This window comes from Aulonocara stuartgranti, assembly GCF_965226115.1.
Source record: "Aulonocara stuartgranti genome assembly, chromosome: 5".
NCBI lineage: Eukaryota > Metazoa > Chordata > Actinopteri > Cichliformes > Cichlidae > Aulonocara > Aulonocara stuartgranti.
The window spans coordinates 38,648,816-38,668,425 of NC_138943.1; the positions used below are offsets into that span (position 1 = coordinate 38,648,816).

A 19,610-nucleotide genomic window follows, 5' to 3' on the forward strand; every position below is an offset into this window, starting at 1 on the left:
TGTGATTGGTTGGGGTGAGAGAAGGAATACAGGATAAAGACATGCTGTGGAAGAGAGACAGAGGTTAATAACAGATATGATTCAATGCAGAGAGGTCTGTTAATACATAGTGAGTGAGAAAGGTGACTGGAAAGGAAAAACTCAGTGCATCATGGGAATCCCCGGCAGCCTATGTCTATTGCAGCATAACTAAGGGAGGATTCAGGGTCACCTGGTCCAGCCATAACTATATGCTTTAGCAAAAAGGAAAGTTTGAAGCCTAATCTTAAAAGTAGAGATAGTGTCTGTCTCCCGCAGGGTTTTGCGTTCTAAGCAGGAATTTAATACCATGGTACTGATAACTGAGTCTGGAATGAACAATAAACACAAAATGCTAATAATTAAGGTTTAAAGAATAATACTTATGAACACCTTAGATTTTCATAGGCCTTCATCACTGGTTGACCTCAAACCATCCAAAAATCCAGTCTCTCCTGCAGGAAGATATTCAAAAAATTTGAAATATATTTGTGTTAAAGCAAGCATGATATCACTGGCAGGTCACTGAGCAACAATTTCACAGATGCAAACTGTCCTATTTAAAAAATAATAATACAATAAAAAATAAAATGAACATTACAATTTGTGAATTAATTATTATTACATTCTTGTTTCTCCCTTGTTAACCTATTATAACCACTTTATTACCAAGCTGTGGTTACACATTATTGCCACCAGTTTTTGGGCCCTTATTACACTGAAATTGATATAATTGGATAATATCACTCAACTGCAACCAGTATTGCTGGCACAATATTACTCGGATATTAAGTGTGATTACTTTGGTAAGTAGTAGTAATTTAGAAATTATTACACATTATTATGTTCTTGTTTCTGTCTTGTTACCCTTCCTTACCTGTAATAGAAAGTGTGACCATAATAACGAATAATTAAATGCAGATTGGTGATAAGCGTAAGTGAAAAAAATGTGAGTGAAGAAGAAACACTCAGTGCATCATGGGAAACATCTAGTGGGCTGGGCCTATTGCATCATAACTAAGTAATGAAAATTTTAAGGTTAATCTTAAGAATAAAATTTGTAATTATTTTTAAATGTTTAAATATAAAAATAGTATGTGTCTCCCAAATCCAAACTGGGTGTCAGAAGAGAGGCTTGAAAGCTAAAGACATTGCCTTCAGTTCGACTTGTAAATATTGTAGGAACCACAAGTAAAGCAGTCTGAAAGCGAAGTGCTTATTGGGGTGATACAGTACTATGAGGTCATTAAGAGGACACAGGGCCTGATTATTCTAGACCTCATATGTGAGGAGTAGGATTTTCCTTTAGATCTGGGATATAACATGGAGCCAATAAGCCAATATAGGAGAAATCTGCTCTCTCTTTCTAGTCTACTCTTTCTAGTCCCTCTAAGTTACTGAAGCAAAAATTAATGGTAGGACTTCTTTGAGCAGTCTTGTAGGAATGAGGTCTAAAAGACACGTATCTGCTTTAAATGTGCATTTGAGAGTTATACCACGTAGTAAAGTATCTCTGATCTGAAGCTAAAGGATAAAAGTGCAGGAATTATATCCTAAAATTTAACTAAAGTACTTTCACAAAGAAATATACTGCAAAGAAATGTATTTCCCACTGCTTTATAATCCATTATTGTAATTTTAAATGTTATTAAGAATTATCAGACAAAAGTAGGTTTTCAGGAAACACTGTTAAGTTTCTATGCCATATGTCAGAACAAGATCCAGAATGTGATTAAAGTGGTGGGTGGGTTCTTTTACATTTTGAACGAAGTGTCAACATGAGTCAGCAGTGGTAGACATGGAGGTTTATTTTTACATTGTATGTCTTATAGCTTTTCTGCACTCGATTTTTTCAGCCATGTCGTTTCCAGAGATGGGCAGTAACGCGTTACTTGTAACGCGTTACTGTAATCTGATTACTTTTTTCAAGTAACGAGTAGAGTAAGGGATTACTATTGCAAAAACGGTAATTAGATTACCGTTACTTTCCCGCAGGAACGCTGCGTTACTGCGTTACTAAAACTGTGATTTTTTTTTGCGAGAATGTCTCATGACAGTGACGTAAGCGAGTGCGCCGTTAGTGACAACAGCTGTGTGCAGATCAACAATAGATCACATATCGATTGTGGGAGAGAGTATGAGCGTGCAGCTTTTAAAGCGTGGAAGTGCTGACCTTACTTTGAGTTTGATTCCATAAAAAGTGACAAAAACATTAGTGTCCGTTGTGCGTGGGAAGAAAACTTCTTTTTACAGCGAAAAAAACCCCTAAACAAGCACCGAGTGCGCAACGACGTAATGGGAAACTCACAGAGAAACTCGCGGATTCTTCAACTGACCGCGGCACACCTGCACCAGGGTAAACCTCCGCCTGACGCAGTCCTGCTTTACAGGTGAAAATAGAGCAAAAGGACCGCTGACTCTTTGACTTTATTTATTTTCTGCTGTGTTTTACTTGCATCTATTTGAAAGACTGAGTGTAGACACACAAAATATTTTATTTTATGTGCTGGAATGTGCAGAAAATAGGTTTCAATGTTAAACTAATTTATTCAACTCAGAGAATGTTGCATATAATTAAATTTTTGCTTGATGCATAAAGTTAAAAGATTAAAACTGATAAAACAAGTTAAAAAAAATATACTTTTCCATTTGATTACATTTTGTATGATGGATTATGTAGAAAAAGTAGAATTGGGCTGAAAGATCTATCGCTTTATCACCTATTCAGGTTGTAAATCGTGTTTTTAAAAAGTAACTAAGTAACTAAGTAATTAATTACTTTTGAAAATAAGTAATCAGTAAAGTAACAGGATTACTTTTTGGGGGAAGTAATCAGTAATTGACACGCGCTGTTTTTTTCTGAACAAACCAGTGGCGTTTACAGTGGGAAGAACGGTAAAAACTGCGTTTTCTACAGACAGCGCTAGCAAAAACGCTCCCTTTGCGAGCGAAAAAAGAAAAAAAAACACCCCTTCCCTATTGGTGATAGAGTTTACCATGTCAGCCAATCAAAAAAATGATAAGGCAACATGTGGCACTTGGTTGTTAAGGGAGAAGGGAAAGTTTTTAGGAGTGACACCCGTGACGGAAAGCGGGCGAGCGAAAGACAGAGAGAGAGCGAGTTTTCATATGTGAGACATTAGTGATGTTTAGCGTGAGTGTCAGGTAGACTGCTGAATTTCATATTTGCTTTCAAAAAGCCGTCAAAGGAAGATTAGTGTAAACGCTGTTCCCGCATGGAAAACTGGACTGATGCACCTCCTGCTGTCAGACCTGCAGGGTTTAGGCCTGTGGTATGCTCCTCTGTCTTATACTGAACACAAACTACATTTTTTGGACTGGCACAAATAATTTGTGTGCCTTCTTATTTGATGTAGAACACCTGATTGTTCTGTAAATAGATTTAAATGGTTATATAAAAAACGCCTGAGGCCTTGGCTGCATTTTTAGGTAAATAGTACCATATAACTTTGTTGTTTGCAAAACTTGTGCATAATGTTTAGAAATGTACAATTTCTATTTGCATTTCAAGTTATGAAAATGATTCATTAAACATGTTTGTGGGTTTTACAGTAAAAAATATAACTTTTGTTCTACTTGGATTTTGAATTTTTTGTCTGAATTTAGATCAACTGTGCCAATATAGTATACCAAAATGGAAAAATAACTCAAATTTCAGATATTTGAGGTTGTGCTGAAAATAATGATACCAAACAAGGCAAGAAAACCATATTTTAAAGGTGAAATATAGAGGTAAAATCAAAAGTAGTCAAAAACGGCCAATTATACCCTGGACCCCAGAGGGTTAATATCACCAACCATTCCCATTTTATTACGGTGTATCCATATAAATGGCCCACCCTGTAGAAATCCAATAAACCGGTCAGGTTCTATGCTATTTTGTCACCTCCTTGTCTATTTCTCTCCCTTTTTCTCTCTCTTTCAGATAACTTGTGCAATGGGAAGTTCCACAAACACTTGCAAGACCTGTATGCCCCCCTGGTAGTCCGATATGTTGACCTGATGGAGTCTTCCATTGCTCAGTCTATTCACAGAGGCTTTGAAAGAGAATCATGGGAACCGGTTAAGTAAGGACATCTTTATTTAATTTACCTTTGCTATTTTTTTCTTTTTCTTGAGGATCAAACCATATTGATTGGCACACATCCATTAGCCTTGCTTTGTAGTCCTTGTCAGCAACTTTTGTAGCATAAGAACATGCTTATTTTTTAATACATAAAATTCATTTAATCCATAATACATATACAACTGAGTTTATACAGAAAATTTCGTCTGTTTCTATGCTCACAGAAACAAGTCTGAACCTGATTTCAGATTTGCTTATCCCACAAGTGCCTTATGCAATTATATGTCTCTTTCCACACTCCTGCCACAGATACGGTACTTCACGTTCTCCCTATAATTCTATTGTGTAACACCAGTAACGACCATCTCTTATCTGCACCACATTTCCACCACTGTCAAAAGTTTTAACTCATCACCTTGAATCTTATTTTATGGAACAGGAAGATGCTCCAGGGAGCCAAGGCTAGCAAGTAGTAGATGAAGGACGGGGCAATTATGTTGATGGGCCAAAAATGTCAGTGTGAAATGATGCAGACAACTCAGGGCAAGACAGTAAAACTCTGACCTTAAGCCCTAAGCAGAACTGCACATTACTGTGTATGTTCCTGATAAAAGTTTTAACTATGCGTCTATTGAATTTTAGTCTTGTAGACTCCACATACATTTAGGCTCAGCCCATGGATTAAGGGCTGGGGTAGGGGCTCAACATGGGCCCTACCCTGGGCCTTGCTTCAGGGTGAGGCCCCAGTATGTGTACTTCAGGCAAGGTTTCCTGATTCCTTGTTCTCATCATCAGAGGGTTCTTTTCTTTAATCACGATCTTCAGACCTTGGCAATATTAAGTGGAATATATAGATAGTACCCTTTAAATGTCACACTGGAGCAGTAGTCCCCCTTTTCAATGAAGGGGTTAGGAAGCTGTGCTTTAACATTGGGGGACCACAATTGTTAGGAAATTACATGCCTTCTTATGAATGCAATGCAAAGCTTGTTCTGTATTTCTGGCAAACGGTCAGACATGTTCATGTCAGGTATTGCACTCAGTCTGCAAAATCTACAGATTATGATATTAAGTGTACTGAGGTATTAGTAGACAGGTGGCACGAGACCCACAGGCTCAAGCAACATAACACCTACAGCTCAGGCTCAGGTAGTGTGGTACTCACAAGCTCAGGGTCCAGCAACTGGGGCTGCATCACACGGCATGTAGTCTCCTCAGGCTGGGGCTGCTCAACAAGGGTTCCACTGGTTCTGAAGCCTTCTAAGCTCTGGGAAAACACAATGAGCAAAGCAGAAGAGAGACGCTTTATATGCCACTATCTAGGGGCAAGAAAGTACAATAATAAAGGTTAAGAGTGGGTTAAGGGTTAAGGTCTTGCTCTTCCATTCTCCAAAACCAGAATCAAATTCACAGTTGAAGGTAAAGTTGACGCGTTGAGGCTAGACTAGCTCAACCAATCAGGGGAGAGACTTGCAGAAACACTGTTCGGCCAGGGCCGTAACAGAGGAATATCAGGATGCGGAGGCTATGGCTGCACAAGGAACAAGCCACACTGGAATGGTAAATGGATTGTGTTAAGAAATAAATATATATTCTTAATGCTTATTTACTGACTATATTGTTTTATGTATTTTAATAATAGAGGCCTTTATAAACAAGGCCCAGAGTTGACAAAGAACTAGGTCAGAGGGTGACAAGTTGCCCTGGCAACAGACTTTAGAAAGGAGAAGTAAAGAGAAGGGGAAGTTTAGTGCAGAGCTGCACAGGAAGTAAGACACAAAGAAAGAGCAACTGGTACCATACAAGGAGTTTTTTTGATCAAAACTTAGCGTGTGACGTAGCCAAACTATACATATACACATTCACCTTGTGATTTTGTCAGAGCTGCGGATGTGTGCTCGTGCTGCAGTTCTCCATTTCCGTAAATGTAAAATCAAGATCATTTTTTGAGTTTTGACCACACTGGGTCCAGTTTTTCTTTTTTCGCCAAAAGAATTTAAAGAACTAAATTTAATAATTGGTGCCGTGACCCGGATTCTTTTGCGGCTGAGAGGATAGATTGGCTTAAGGTGGGATCTGATATGAGGCGAACAGGAGACCGGTCTAAAAGATTTAAAGGTAAGCACAAGCCTGTTCAAGGAAAACGCAAATTTGTGCATATTGGATGAATTCTAAATGATCTGTTTGCCGAATGGAAGATCCTTAAATTGGCTCAGGAGTGGTGAAATTAAAGTAAATTATAAAATCTGTTAAGTAGATTTCTGGTGAAGACCCTTATGAAGAGAACATCGAGGGAACAGTTTTACCCTGCCCGGGATAGGGTTACCGAAGCCCCGCCCTGGAGCCAGGCCCGGGGAGGGTGCCCGAGGGCGAGCGTCTGGTGGCCGGGCCTTAGTCCATGGGGCCCGGCCGGGCACAGCCCGAAGAGGAGACATGGGCCCATCCTCCCGCAGGCCCACCACCCGCAGGAGGCACCATAGGGGTCGGGTGCATTGTGTGCCGGGTGGCGGCCAGGAGCGGAGGCCCTGGCGGACTGATCCCCGGCTGCCAAGACTGGCAATAGGGACATGGAATGTCACCTCTCTGGTGGGGAAGGAGCCTGAGTAAGTGCGTGAGGTTGAGAGGTACCGGCTAGATATAGTCGGGCTCACCTCTACGCATGGCTTGAGCTCTGGAACCAGTTTCCTGGAGAGGGGCTGGACTCTGTCTCAGTCTGGAGTTGCCCCTGGTGAGAGGCGGCGGGCTGGGGTGGGTATTCTAATATCCCCTTGACTTGCTGCCGGTACGTTGGGGTTTTTCCCGATGGATGAGAGGGTTTGTTCCCTGCGCCTTAGGGTCGGGGAACGGGTCCTGACTGTCATCTGCACTTATGCGCCGAGTCTAGCAGAGGCTCCCGTCCGCGAGATCTTCAACGCACACCTCTGGCAGAGCTTCAACAGCATTCCAAGGGAGACTGGGGACATTGAGTCCGAATGGACCATGTTCAGCGTCTCCATTGCCGAAGCTGCTGCATTGAGCTGCGGTCGCAAGGTGGTTGGTGCCTGCCGTGGTGGTAATCCCCGAACCAAATGGTGGACACCAGAGGTGAAGGGAGCCACCAGGCTGAAGAAGGAGTCCTATCGGGCTTGGTTAGCCTGTGGGACTCCGGAGGCAGCCGACAGGTATCGACAGGCCAAGCGGAATGCGGCTCGGGCAGTGGCTGAAGCAAAAACTCGGGTGTGGGATGAGTTCGGGGAGGCCATGGAAAAACACTTTCAGACTGCCTCGAAGAGATTCTGGCAAACCGTCAGGCATCTCAAGAGGGGAAAGCGGTGCTCTACCTGCACTGTGTATAGTGCTGGCGGAGCACTGTTGACGTCGACTGAGAAAATTGTCAGGCGGTGGAAGGAATACTTCGAGGACCTCCTTAATCCCACTGACATGTCTTCCGAGGAGGAAGCAGAGTCTGGGGATAAGGGGAGTGACCCGACAATTTCCGGGGACGAGGTCACCGAGGCAGTTAAACAACTCCTTGGTGGCAGGGCCCCTGGTGTTGATGAGGTCCGCCCCAAGTTCCTGAAGGCTCTGGACGTTGTAGGGCTGTCCTGGTTGACACACCTCTACAATGTTGCGTGGAGATCAGGGGCAGTACCTGTGGACTGGCAGACCGGGGTGGTGGTCCCCATCTTTAAGAAGGGAGACCAGAGGGTGTGTTCCAACCACAGGGGGATCACACTCCTCAACCTCCCTGGGAAAGTCTATGCCGGGGTGCTGGAAAGGAGAGTTTGTCCGCTAGTCGAACCTCGGATACAGCAGGAACAATGCGGTTTTCGTCCTGGTCGCGGAACACTGGACCAGCTCTTTATCCTCTCCAGGATACTTGAGGGTGCATGGGACTGCCCAACCAGTCTACATGTGTTTTGTGGACTTGGAGAAGGCATTCGACCGTGTCCCTCGGGGTGTCCTGCGGGAGGTGTTGCGGGAGTATAGGGTGTCTGGCCCATTGCTATGGGCCATTCGATCCCTATACAACCGTTGCAAGAGCTTGGTTCGCATTGCCGGCAATAAGTCGGACTCGTTCCCGGTGGGTGATGGGCTCCGCCAGGGCTGCCCTTTGTCACCGGTTCTGTTCATAATTTTTATGGACAGGATTTCTAGGCGCAGCCAAGTGGCGGAGGGCTTTCACTTTGGTGGCCTCAGAATCTCATCTCTGATTTTTGTGGATGATGTGGTTCTGTTGGCTTCATCGGGTGGGGGCCTCCAGCTCGCACTGGAACGGTTCGCAGCCGAGTGTGAAGCAGCGGGAATGAGGATCAACACCTCCAAATCTGAGGCCATGGTTCTCAGCTGGAAAAGCGTGGAGTGCCCACTCCAGGTCGGGGATGAGTTCCTGCCCCAAGTGGAGGAGTTCAAGTATCTCGGGGTCTTGTTCGCGAGTGATGGGAGAAGGGAGCCGGAGATCGACAGATAGATTGGGGCTGCAGCTGCAGTAATGCAGACGTTGCACCGGTCCGTCGTGGTGAAGAGGGAGCTGAGTGTAAAAGCGAAGCTCTCATTTTACAGGTCGATCTACGTCCCTACCCTCACCCATGGCCACAAGCTGTGGGTAGTGACCGAAAGAACGAGATCGCGGATACGGAAGCGGCAGAAATGTGCTTCCTCTGAAGGGTGGCTGGCCTCTCCCTTAGAGATAGCGTGAGAAGTTCGGCCATCCGGGAGGGGCTCGGAGTAGAGCAGCTGCTGCTCCACATCGAAAGGAGCCAGCTGAGGTGGTTCGGGCATCTGACAAGGATGCCTCCTGGGCGCCTCCTGGGTGAGGTTTTCCGGGCATGTCCCACCGGGAGGAGGCCCCGGGGCAGACCCAGGACACGCTGGAGAGATTATATCTCTCAGCTGGCCTGGGAACGCCTTGGTGTTCCCCCGGATAAGTTGGAGGAGGTGGCTGGGGAGAGGGAGGTCTGGGCCTCTCTGCTTAGGCTGCTGCATATCGCACAGCCCTACCTTAGTGTATGAAGAAGACTCTCCATTTACATGAACAAATTGGAGTCTATTAGATATGATAAAAACCACTGCAGTGCAGTACCTGTAATACCTACAGCATGCTCTAATCGCGCTAATAGGATATTATGGTCAACAGTATCGAATGCTGCACTGAGGTCTAGCAGGACAAGCACAGAGATGAGTAAGAAGATCAGTTGTAACATGCCTCAAAATTTGTGGGCTAAGTAACACTAAACTCAGTTTATGTATTAGGATATACAGCGACACAGGATACATTCTTGATATCAGCTGAGGCAAAAACAATTAACTTATTTGTATTAATTGCTTGCTCAGAAACGCAACAGTATCAGCATCATTATTTTTAACATTTGCCAGCACTCAAAGAGCACACAAGATGAAGTACATCTTACTCACAGTGGAGATGAGTTTAATCGTAATGTCTACATGTATTTATATGTATAAGATTCTACTGCATGTCAAATCGCAAACAGATTATTATTTTATAAATTTTGCAAGGCTGTGTTAATTTTTGAGCAGCTGTAAATGTAGCTAGCTATTTTATTATATCTAATAAAATATACTATTTTATTATATCATGCTATTTTATTAGATATAGAAAAGCTGGAGCTTAATAGGCCACAGCTCAAAGGAACAGTATTGACGTGTATGCAGTAGCGTTTTTTGATATGGGCGACATATTAAAAACCAGCCAGAGCGGCATTGTGGTGGGGGCGGCATCACGGATATTGGCAAAAAAAGTTGCTCATACTCATGCTGCCCCGACATCATGCCAGCGCATTTTGGGGATGGCATAGGCACCGATCTGTGTTCTTATGCCATTTGCTGGGAGTAAGGGCGCCCTCCGTTTGCCTGCTGCTTGCGGCACAGGAAGGAGACGGCGGGGCGGAGGGGGATTCTCTGGCTGGCTGGAGCACCATCTAATAACCAACTTCCAAAATAAAACAAAATAAAAACAAACCAACAAACACCAGACATTATGATACAGACTTATAATTTGCACCAATGTTTTTTTTTAATTCTATACGTGAAAAGTGAGCGTGGGAGCCGTCGGTGTGCCTGCTCGCTGCTGAAGTTAAAGTAAACTTTATTGTCATCTCCGCTATATACAGTACAGTGTATAGAGAGACGAGACGATGAGGATCCAGTTACAGCAGTGCAAGTAAACAAACAATAAATATAAGAAGAGTAAGAAAATAAATATACACTTTAGGACTCGGGGTAAAGGGATCAATAACAATTTAAAGTTTATAATTTACAGTTTGATGATTTAAAGTCTCACACACAACCTGTCGAAAGGAGGGGGGGGGGGGGGCTGGTTCCAAATAGAGCACATTTCATTCATAATGTTGTAAATCCAAGGACATTATGTATTCATGATTGAAATCCTGGATTGTGCAAAATCCCAGAAATAAACCCTAGACAACACAAATCTGTGAACTAAGGTGTTGGTCTATTAGGTTATGTTGTGGTGATCCTCGGGTTGGGGGATGGGTGTTCATACTGGAGTGCAAAATTAAAACTAATGGAAGAAGAACGAGAAAAGTTCAAAGCCATCAGGTGCTCAGATTAGAAAAAAGAGAAAAGAAGAGGAGGAGAAACGAGCAAAAGATACAGGTAAGCAGATGTGTGATTGGATAATGGCAGGTTATGTATCCTGAAACAAACACAATCAGAATGCTTGATTAATCCTTAAGGAAATTATGTGGGTTACAGTTTCTCCAAGAATGGTAAAAATAGTAGCAATAACAAACTAAACTCCAAACCAGGGGTCGGCAACCTTTCTGATGATGAGTGCCATCTAAAATTTCCTCAGAAGTCAATGTGTCATATAATTGCATTAGCAATAAATTTAATAACGCTCTATATGAACAGTTACACACTATATAGAACAACTTTATAGAATTATATTTGTTTGCAGATGTAGGCAGCTATCAGCGAATAGTTATCAGCTGTTTGGAAACAACAAAGACTTTTTATCCATAACAGCAAATGACCTGAACAACAGAAAATGCAAATGCTATTTATGGTCTCCTCACAACAATGATAAGAAAAATAAACTGGGCCAATATGACATGTTTGTTGATACAGAGACACACATGTTAATGTGATCTCTGGTCTCCCACTCAGAGACACAGGTCTAAATGGCCTGGTAAATGGCCTGTATTTATATAGCGCTTTACTAGTCCCTAAGGACCCCAAAGCGCTTTACATATCCAGTCATCCACCCATTCACACACACATTCGCACACTGGTGATGGCAAGCTACATTGTAACCACAGCCACCCTGGGGCGCACTGACAGAGGCGAGGCTGCCGGACACTGGCGCCACCGGGCCCTCTGACCACCACCAGTAGGCAACAGGTGAAGTGTCTTGCCCAAGGTCTCCCAGTGTCCAGCATTCAGAGGCTACCTGAGGACTCACACAGACATGTAGAGCCAAATACTGTCAATAAGGCCTCTGCAATGTTCTGAAGACAGTTAAACCTGTCAGGTAGTGATGTCCAGCAGGTGAACATGCAGCTCCATGAACATGCACAGCTGTGGATTCCAGCTGTGTTCGTAGTTCTGCAAACTTTGACCCCACAGAGTCGAGCTTTTCAGTTCAATCAGCTGCATTTCGATGTCCTCTTTGTCCAGCCAGTTAATGCGAGACAAATCCAGCTGACAAACCTTTCTGGTTTGATCAGAAAAGAAAACATTGGTCCAAACACCTGAAAGTCCCAAAAACACATTGTGAATTCTGTCTCGAGTCTACAGATGTATCCGTGGTGCTGATGCTGCGCTGAGTGGACAGCTCCTGAAGTATTTGAAGTGTCGAAATGTGGAAATTTCAACATCGCTTGAAAAGACTGCCAGCTAGCAACGTCAAAAACATTCCAGAGTAGAAAAGAGCGTGTGTAAAAAGGGTGTAACTATTGCAGTTTTTACAGTGTATTACACGGAGGAGTTGTACAGTGAGATGGCCACAGGAAGGAATGATTTCCTGTGTCGTTCAGTGGTGCTTTTTGGTAATCTCAGTTTAGCCAGTATGTCATGGAGTGGGTGTGAGGTATTATCCATGATTGTCCTTATCTTGGACAACATCTGCTTCTCAGACACCACCCTAACGGAGTCCAGCTCCATCCCCAACACATTACTGGCCACGTGGATCAGTTTATTTAGTCTGTTGGCATGTGTGACCCTCAACCTGCTGCCCCAGCATGCAATAGCAGAGAGGATAGCACTGACCACAACAGAGACACAACAACATAACATTAGTTAGTAGGGATAGTGAAAATTTCTGTTTATGTTTGTTAGTCACTTGGCTATGATAGTAAACAGTAGACACTGATGTAGCTTACTGAATCTTTTGGACTGTGTTCAGCACAATATTAATTAGTCATTGTCAATTGTTGATTTGGCCTGTTCTCATTGTATAACGAATTATAATGGTTGTTTGTTAGCTGTTTGCATTCCATGTGTACTCGCTGTCTCTCTCTCTCTCTCTCTCTCTCTATATATATATATATATATATATATATATAGAGAGAGATATAGATATTAATATATTATATAGATATAGATATATTAAGAAAGCCCAATATTAAGAAAGCCCAGCAGAGGATGTACTTCCTGAGGCAGCTGAAGAAATTCAACCTGCCAACACGGACGATGATGCAATTCTACACTGCAATCATCGAGTCCATCCTCACCTCCTCCATCACCGTGTGGTACGCTGGAGCCACTATCAGGGACAAACAGAGACTGCAGCGTGTTTTGCGCTCTGCTGAGAAGGTGATTGGCTGTAGACTCCCATCTCTGCAGGACCTGTACACCTCCAGGACACTGGGGCGTGCAGCTCGGATCTCAGCTGACCCTTCTCACCCTGGACACAGTCTGTTTGACCTGCTCCCCTCAGGCAGGAGGCTCCGGTCCATTCGCACCAGAACCTCTCGCCATAAGAACAGTTTCTTCCCCTCTGCTGTTGGACACATGAACAATAACCTTATGACTGTTCCCACCACTAACACATGACCCTACGCTGTGTTCACTGCATCATTCCATGTTTGGCACTGATCACCACCTGCACTCATGTATATATCATGTATATATCTATCTATCTACTTAGCACTTTTAATTCTTATTCTCATTTTTATTTTCATGTCCATTTAAGCTTAATTTATAACAGTATTTCTAAAAGTATGTTTGCACTGAAGCACCGCAGCAATTTCCTAATGTTGTAAACCCGCTCAACATTTGGCAATAAAACCCTTTCTGATTCTGATTCTGATTCTGATATATACAGTGGCTTGCAAAAGTATTCGGCCCCCTTGTTTGCCCAGGGCATCATAAAGGCTAGGACCGCCATTGCGTGTATGGATATTAGAAACAACACTAGATGGTCAAAGTGCCAGCTACTGGTTGAGAGAGAAGTATATCAAGACATTAGGAATAGCCTGAGCTGCTCTTAATGTCTCACACTGCTGAAATGCTTGGCACTGCACAAAGTTAATTTTGCATGCATAACTTTCATCGCATAACATTTCTTTCATAGAATAAAATACTATGTTGCATCAGAAAAATTGCACTTAGTAATATTGCACTTAAGGGAGACTAGACAAAGGCTACCATGGTATATTGGATATGTGTGTGTGTCTGTTTGCACGTGTGTCTGCAGAGACCATGTTGTAGACTGACAGCAGTATGAAGGAAAGACCTGCGAAATCTCTCCGTCCCACACCGTGGGTGCCGCAGCCACTGAAGGAGCTGCTCAGTGCTGTCACAGTCTGCTGCATGGGGTGGGAGATGTTGTCCAACAGGGATGACAGCATAGCCACCATTCTCCTGTCACTCACCACCTCCACTGGGTCCAGAGGGCAGAACAGAGCTGGCCCTGTGGATCAGCCTGTTCAGTCTCTTCCTGTCCCCAGCAGAGATGCTGCCGCCTCAGCAGACCACACCGTAAAAGATGGCTGAGGCCACCACAGAGTCATAGAAGGTCTTCAGGAGTGGGCCCTTCACGCCAAAAGACCTGAGTCTCTGCAGCAGGTACAGCCTGCTCTGCCCTGTCCAGTAGAGGGCGTCTGAGTTATGAGTCCAGTCCAGTTTATTGTTCAGATGAACACCAAGGCACCTGTAGCTGTCCACAGTCTCAATGTCCATACCTTGGATGTTCAGTGGTTGCAGTGGAGGATGTTTGTGCCTGTGGAAGTCTACCATCAACTCCTTGGTTGTTCAAGTGTTGATTCTTAGGTAGTTCAGCTGGCACCAGTCCACAAAGTCTTGGGTCAGTCCTCTGTACTCCTTGTCGTCCCCTATCAGTGATGAGGCCGACTATTGCAGAGTAGTCAGAGAACTTGTGCAGGAAGCACTGGGTGGAGTTGTGGGAGATGTCTGCAGTGTAGATGGTGAAGAGGAACGGAGCCAGAACCGTTCCCTGTGGGGCCCCCGTACTGCAGACAACACTGTCTGACACACAGCCCTGAGGTCTCACATACTGTGGTCGGTAGGTGAAGTAGTCCAGTATCCATGTTGTGAGGTGATGGTCCACTCCTGAGTTCTCCAGCTCAGGAGTTCAGAATATACCAAAGTGATCCACTGTCCCCACCACTGTGGATGCATATGCATCAACCCCTTCAGCCAACCCATTGCAAGGAGATGATGTGGCTACAGATTGAGGAGCCAAGCAGTACTTAGGAGTACTGAAGAGTTTCAGTCAGGTTTCAGAGCTCATCACCAGTGTTGGTCAAGTTACTTGAAAAAAGTAATCGGTAACTAATTACTGATTACTTCCCCAAAAAGTAATCCCGTTACTTTACTGATTACTTATTTTCAAAAGTAATTAGTTACTTAGTTACTTTTTAAAAACACGATTTACAACCTGAAGAGGTGATAAAGCGATAGATCTTTCAGCCCAATTCTACTTTTTCTACATAATCCATCATACAAAATGTAATCAAATGGAAAAGTCTCTTTTTAAAACTTGTTTTAGCAGTTTAAATCTTTTAACTTTATGCATCAAGCAAATATTTAATTATATGCAACATTCTCTGACTTGAATAAATTAGTTTAACATTTTAAACCTATTTTTTTTTTTTTTTTTTTTTTTTGCCTGTCCCGTTTGGCTCTTTTGCCATCAGAATTGTTGTCTAAAGGCAAAGAAAGATGCCCAACGGATTTACTTTACCAAATTGACCATCCCAGCCTTGCCGTAATGGTCCACTTGATTCACCTTTTATTGTTCATTTTATTTTTACTTACTGAATACGGGACAGACTTGACTGGGGGAAAGAAGGGGAGAAAGAAAGAGGGAAAGAGAAACAGCTGAGAAGAGGGACGGGGGAGAAGGGCAAAAAACAAAAACCAACAGAATGAGCAGGAAAAAAAAAGAAGGAAAAAAAATGCATATATCGATCACGTGGATCACCTGCTGAGAAAGAAAAAAGAAAGCAAGCAGAAGAGAACAAGAGTAATAGAATAAACAACATCACAATGATATATGGGAATATGACAGTAAATACTAAATGTTAAACATTATTGTGCAGCACATAAGATCAACAGAACACAGTGTGCTTTGAGGTAGGAGCCAAAAAGGGTGTAGTTTGTGTGTGTGAGCACCCGTGTGTACACCTGTGAGCATGGACGCGCTTGTTTTTTTTTTTTTTAAAGGTTCCTTCATGTAATGATCTGCTAGAGGGTGTGGGGGGGCCACAGCCCCATCCTCCAGGGCATGAAGCAGGTATGGAGGAGATCAAAACTCCAGACATCCAGAGGCCCCCAGAACACAAGAGACCAAGGAAGACCAACAGAGGGGCAGCCGCGCCACTGTCCCAGAAAGAGCTGAGGAGAGTCCCAGATGAGGGCTCACTCAGCAGCCGCGGAGCAGAAGCCAGGGGGGGTTGCAGTGACGCGCCCGTGAGCTCCGCCGGCAGCCAGCCGTGCCTGAGTGACCGAGCCCCAGGCCGAGAGGCCGGGGGCACCCCACCTCCGAAGTTAAAACCTATTTTCTGCACATTCCAGCACATAAAATAAAATATTTTTTGTGTTTACACTCAGTCTTTCAAATAGATACAAGTAAGACACAGCAGAACATAAATAAAGTCAAAGACTCAGCGGTCCTGTTGCTCTATTTTCACCTGTAAAGCAGGAGTGGGGTAGGCGGAGGGTTACCCTGGTGCAGGTGTGCCGCGGTCAGTTGAAGAATTCGCGAGTTTCTCTGTGAGTTTCCCGTCACGTCGTAGCGCACTCTTTGCTTGCTTGGAAGTTTAGGGTTTTTTTCGCTGTAAAAAGAAGTTTTCTTCCCAAGCACAACGGACACTAATGTTTTTTTCACTTTTTATGGAATCAAACTCAAAGTAAGGTCAGTACTTCCACGCTTTAAACGCTGCACGCTCATACTCTCTCCCACAATCGATATGTGATCCATTGTTGATCTGCACACAGCTGTTGTCACCAACAGCGCACTCGCTTACATGAGACATTCTCGCAAAACAATCACAATTTTAGTAACGCAGCGTTCCTACGGGAAAGTAACGGTAATCTAATTACCGTTTTTGCAATAGTAATCCCTTACTTTACTCGTTACTTGAAGAAAGTGATCAGATTATCGCCCATCTCTGGACATGATCATATTAATATATAACAAACTATGCTGTAAACAATTAATGTTGTTCCGAAAAGCATGAGGGGGTCAATTCTGTAGCAAGTTGTGTCTATGAAAGTGTCCAGTGCCAGTATATGTAGGAATTAGCAGCAGCTTCCAAGGCTTGATCAACCTCCATTGCTACAGAACAATTTAAATTGTTAACCTATTTTGTGTTTACTGAAAAAGGCTTTTTTGTATTATTCTGAAATGTACGTTCAGTTTTGAGTAACCTTACCTTTTTTTTGTTTTTTTTTTACCTCTGGCACTTCACCACTTACCTTTGTACGATTTCAAGCTGTTCATTGGACTTGAACAACTTGAATTGCAATAAATAACTGGAAAAATTGGGGTGTTGTAAAACTTTTGAGCAGTTGTTTACATGTGGTAAGAGTGAAAAACAAAACATGGTGTTCGGGAAAGTAGTCATTATTCCATTTCACAGATAGTTGCAAAATGAAAGCAGTCTCTCCCTGTGCTTTCCTCATCATTACATCTGTGTGCTGCCTTGTGGGAAGCAATGTCCATCAACAAAGCACATAACTGTGTAGTGGTTTTCTTTTTGATGCTAGTATTTTCTTGTCTGCTAATGAATGTAGTAAGCTGGCAGAATTTTTTGGCCTCAGGAGTGGTTAGGACAGTATAACTAAAGTGCAACTTTAATGTATTTTCACCACCCATTCAGGTTTTCTATTAATATGCCATGTTAGTGCTACCATTAAAAGACCTAGATGTAACAATATACTATTCACACATCATCAATAGCACTTTGAAAAATTAAGCTATAAGTTGTCTGCACTGACAACGGATTTCAAACGTGTGAAACCTACTTCATATGGCGCCGAATCCTGCAGAGTGTGACGCTGTCACTGCAGCACATCCATCTTTATTCCCACATCTGGGATCTTGTGGATACACATTCAAAAATACCAGCCCTATAAAAAAGTGCTGAGAGTTGCATCTCAATCTTCACTTCATAGTTAGCAACTCTTTCACTCCCACCCTCACCCCACCCCCCAAAAACCCCCACATGTTTAGAATTGCATAAAAATAGTTTGTTGCTGATGCTTGGGTTTTATATAGTCCCAGAGCCATGTTCATGTAAATGTCATGGCATAGTGTGACTACCCTATCTCCCTTAGTGATCAGTCTTCAGTCAGAGTTCAGTCATTCAAGCAGAGCTGCTACTCCTCAATATCGAAAGGAGAAAGTTGAAGTGATACGGGCACATTCAATTTAATAAGCTAGGGGAGGTGGCTGTGGAGAAGAGGGTCAGGGCCTCTCTGCTTAGCTTGCTGTTCCCACCCAGCCTCAGATAAGCTGAAGAAAATGGATGGATGGATTTATACTATTTTCCCTGTTCTACATTAGGTATACCACAGATGCAAGGTCTATTCAGTGTGGAAAAATATGTTCTAAGAATAGCCGCTGTGTACACTTCAGCATTTAGGATTTACAAGATGAGGTTTTCTGCTAAAGGCTGAAACACCAGCATCTTAACATTTACTGTTACATCTGCTTGCCTGGATCTAGATCTTTGAATCTGTCTACTCTAGTTAGTTTACTATTTGGCCTGATATGAAACAGTGGATTCTCAGTCAAAAAAAAAGTCCAATAAGTGCCAGAAAAGGAATAGTCAAACAGCTAAACCGAGACTGCATGCAGTCCTCCCAAAGACTAACAGTAAATTGGCCAAATATCGGCATACATCATCTGCTGATGGTTAAGAAGTTGTCGTAGACTGCCCACTGCTTCACTAAGTGAATGGGTTAAATGCAGAGAGCAATTTCCCCACGGGGCTCAATAAAGTACAATAAAGTACACACTTTCTTCTTCTTCTTCTTCTTCTTCTTCTTCTAGACAGAAAATGGAATGAGAGTGGTGTTCACCGCACACAACAAGACGTGCCAAAGAAAACACCCAAATAATCATAATTTAGCACAGATTACAAAATAAATGCTGGACTACACCACATATACTTAGAATTAAATACAAATAACTTAGCTTGTGTAAGTACTGGTTATGTAATAATAATAAATTGCATTTATATGGTGCTTTTTGGGGCCCTCAAAACACTTTACAATGCCCCTATTCATTCACTCTCACACACTGGTGGAGGCAGCTACAGTTGTAGCTACAGCTGCTCTGGGCAAACTGACAGAATCACGCCATCAGCCCCTCTGGCCAACACCAGCAGGCGGCAGGTGAAGTGTCTCGCCCAAGGACACAACGACCAAGACTGTCCAAGCCGGGGCTCGAACCGGCAACCTTCCGATTACAAGACAAACTGCCAACTCTTTGAGCCACAATCGCCCTTGGATTTTCTCATTTGGAATAGAATAGAATAGAATAGAATAGCCCATTATTGTGCTCTACACCGACTGTGCAGGAATAAAATGTAAATAGTAAGACAGCAGGGATAAATAACAAACATAAGAAATATATACAATCAACAGAAAGGCACATATTGGAGAATCACACTAATCATGTACAAGTGTCAAAAACTCACTAAAGCTTGTGTATCAAATATGATGTACTTGGCTTTACCAAGTTAATAATGTGGTCAGTGATAAGTGGGAGTGCTGCTCATCCTGGTCCAAGCAGTCCTTGCTTTCCCCCAAAAAAGGCCCTTTTGTCATCAGGAAATTGAGGATTTCATTAGTTCTGGAAAACCTGGTTTTAAATCACTTCAAAGTCACAATTAATGTCCTTTACTATGTTCTTGAAATTAGCCCAAAAATGCTTTGAGTTTGAACCCCAAATTTACGCAGTTATGACCACAGACATACAATTCATGATAAGTCTTTTGTCTTATTACTATTTTATGCATTGTAAATGAATTGTAAATGAAGTCACCATAAAAGTGATTTTTGTCTTTTATTT

At 43.0% G+C, this 19,610-nt stretch overlaps 1 protein-coding gene across 1 annotated transcript in view; it reads left to right on the forward strand.

Moving 5' to 3' along the window:
• The window catches only part of LOC309707029 (calcium-dependent secretion activator 1), a 254,314-nt gene that overhangs the window by 170,016 nt on the left and 64,688 nt on the right, over positions 1-19,610 (forward strand). The window contains exon 18 of the mRNA XM_082534125.1: positions 3,965-4,106. Coding sequence (XP_082390251.1) covers positions 3,965-4,106 — 142 coding nt within the window. The remainder of the gene's footprint in view (positions 1-3,964; positions 4,107-19,610) is intronic.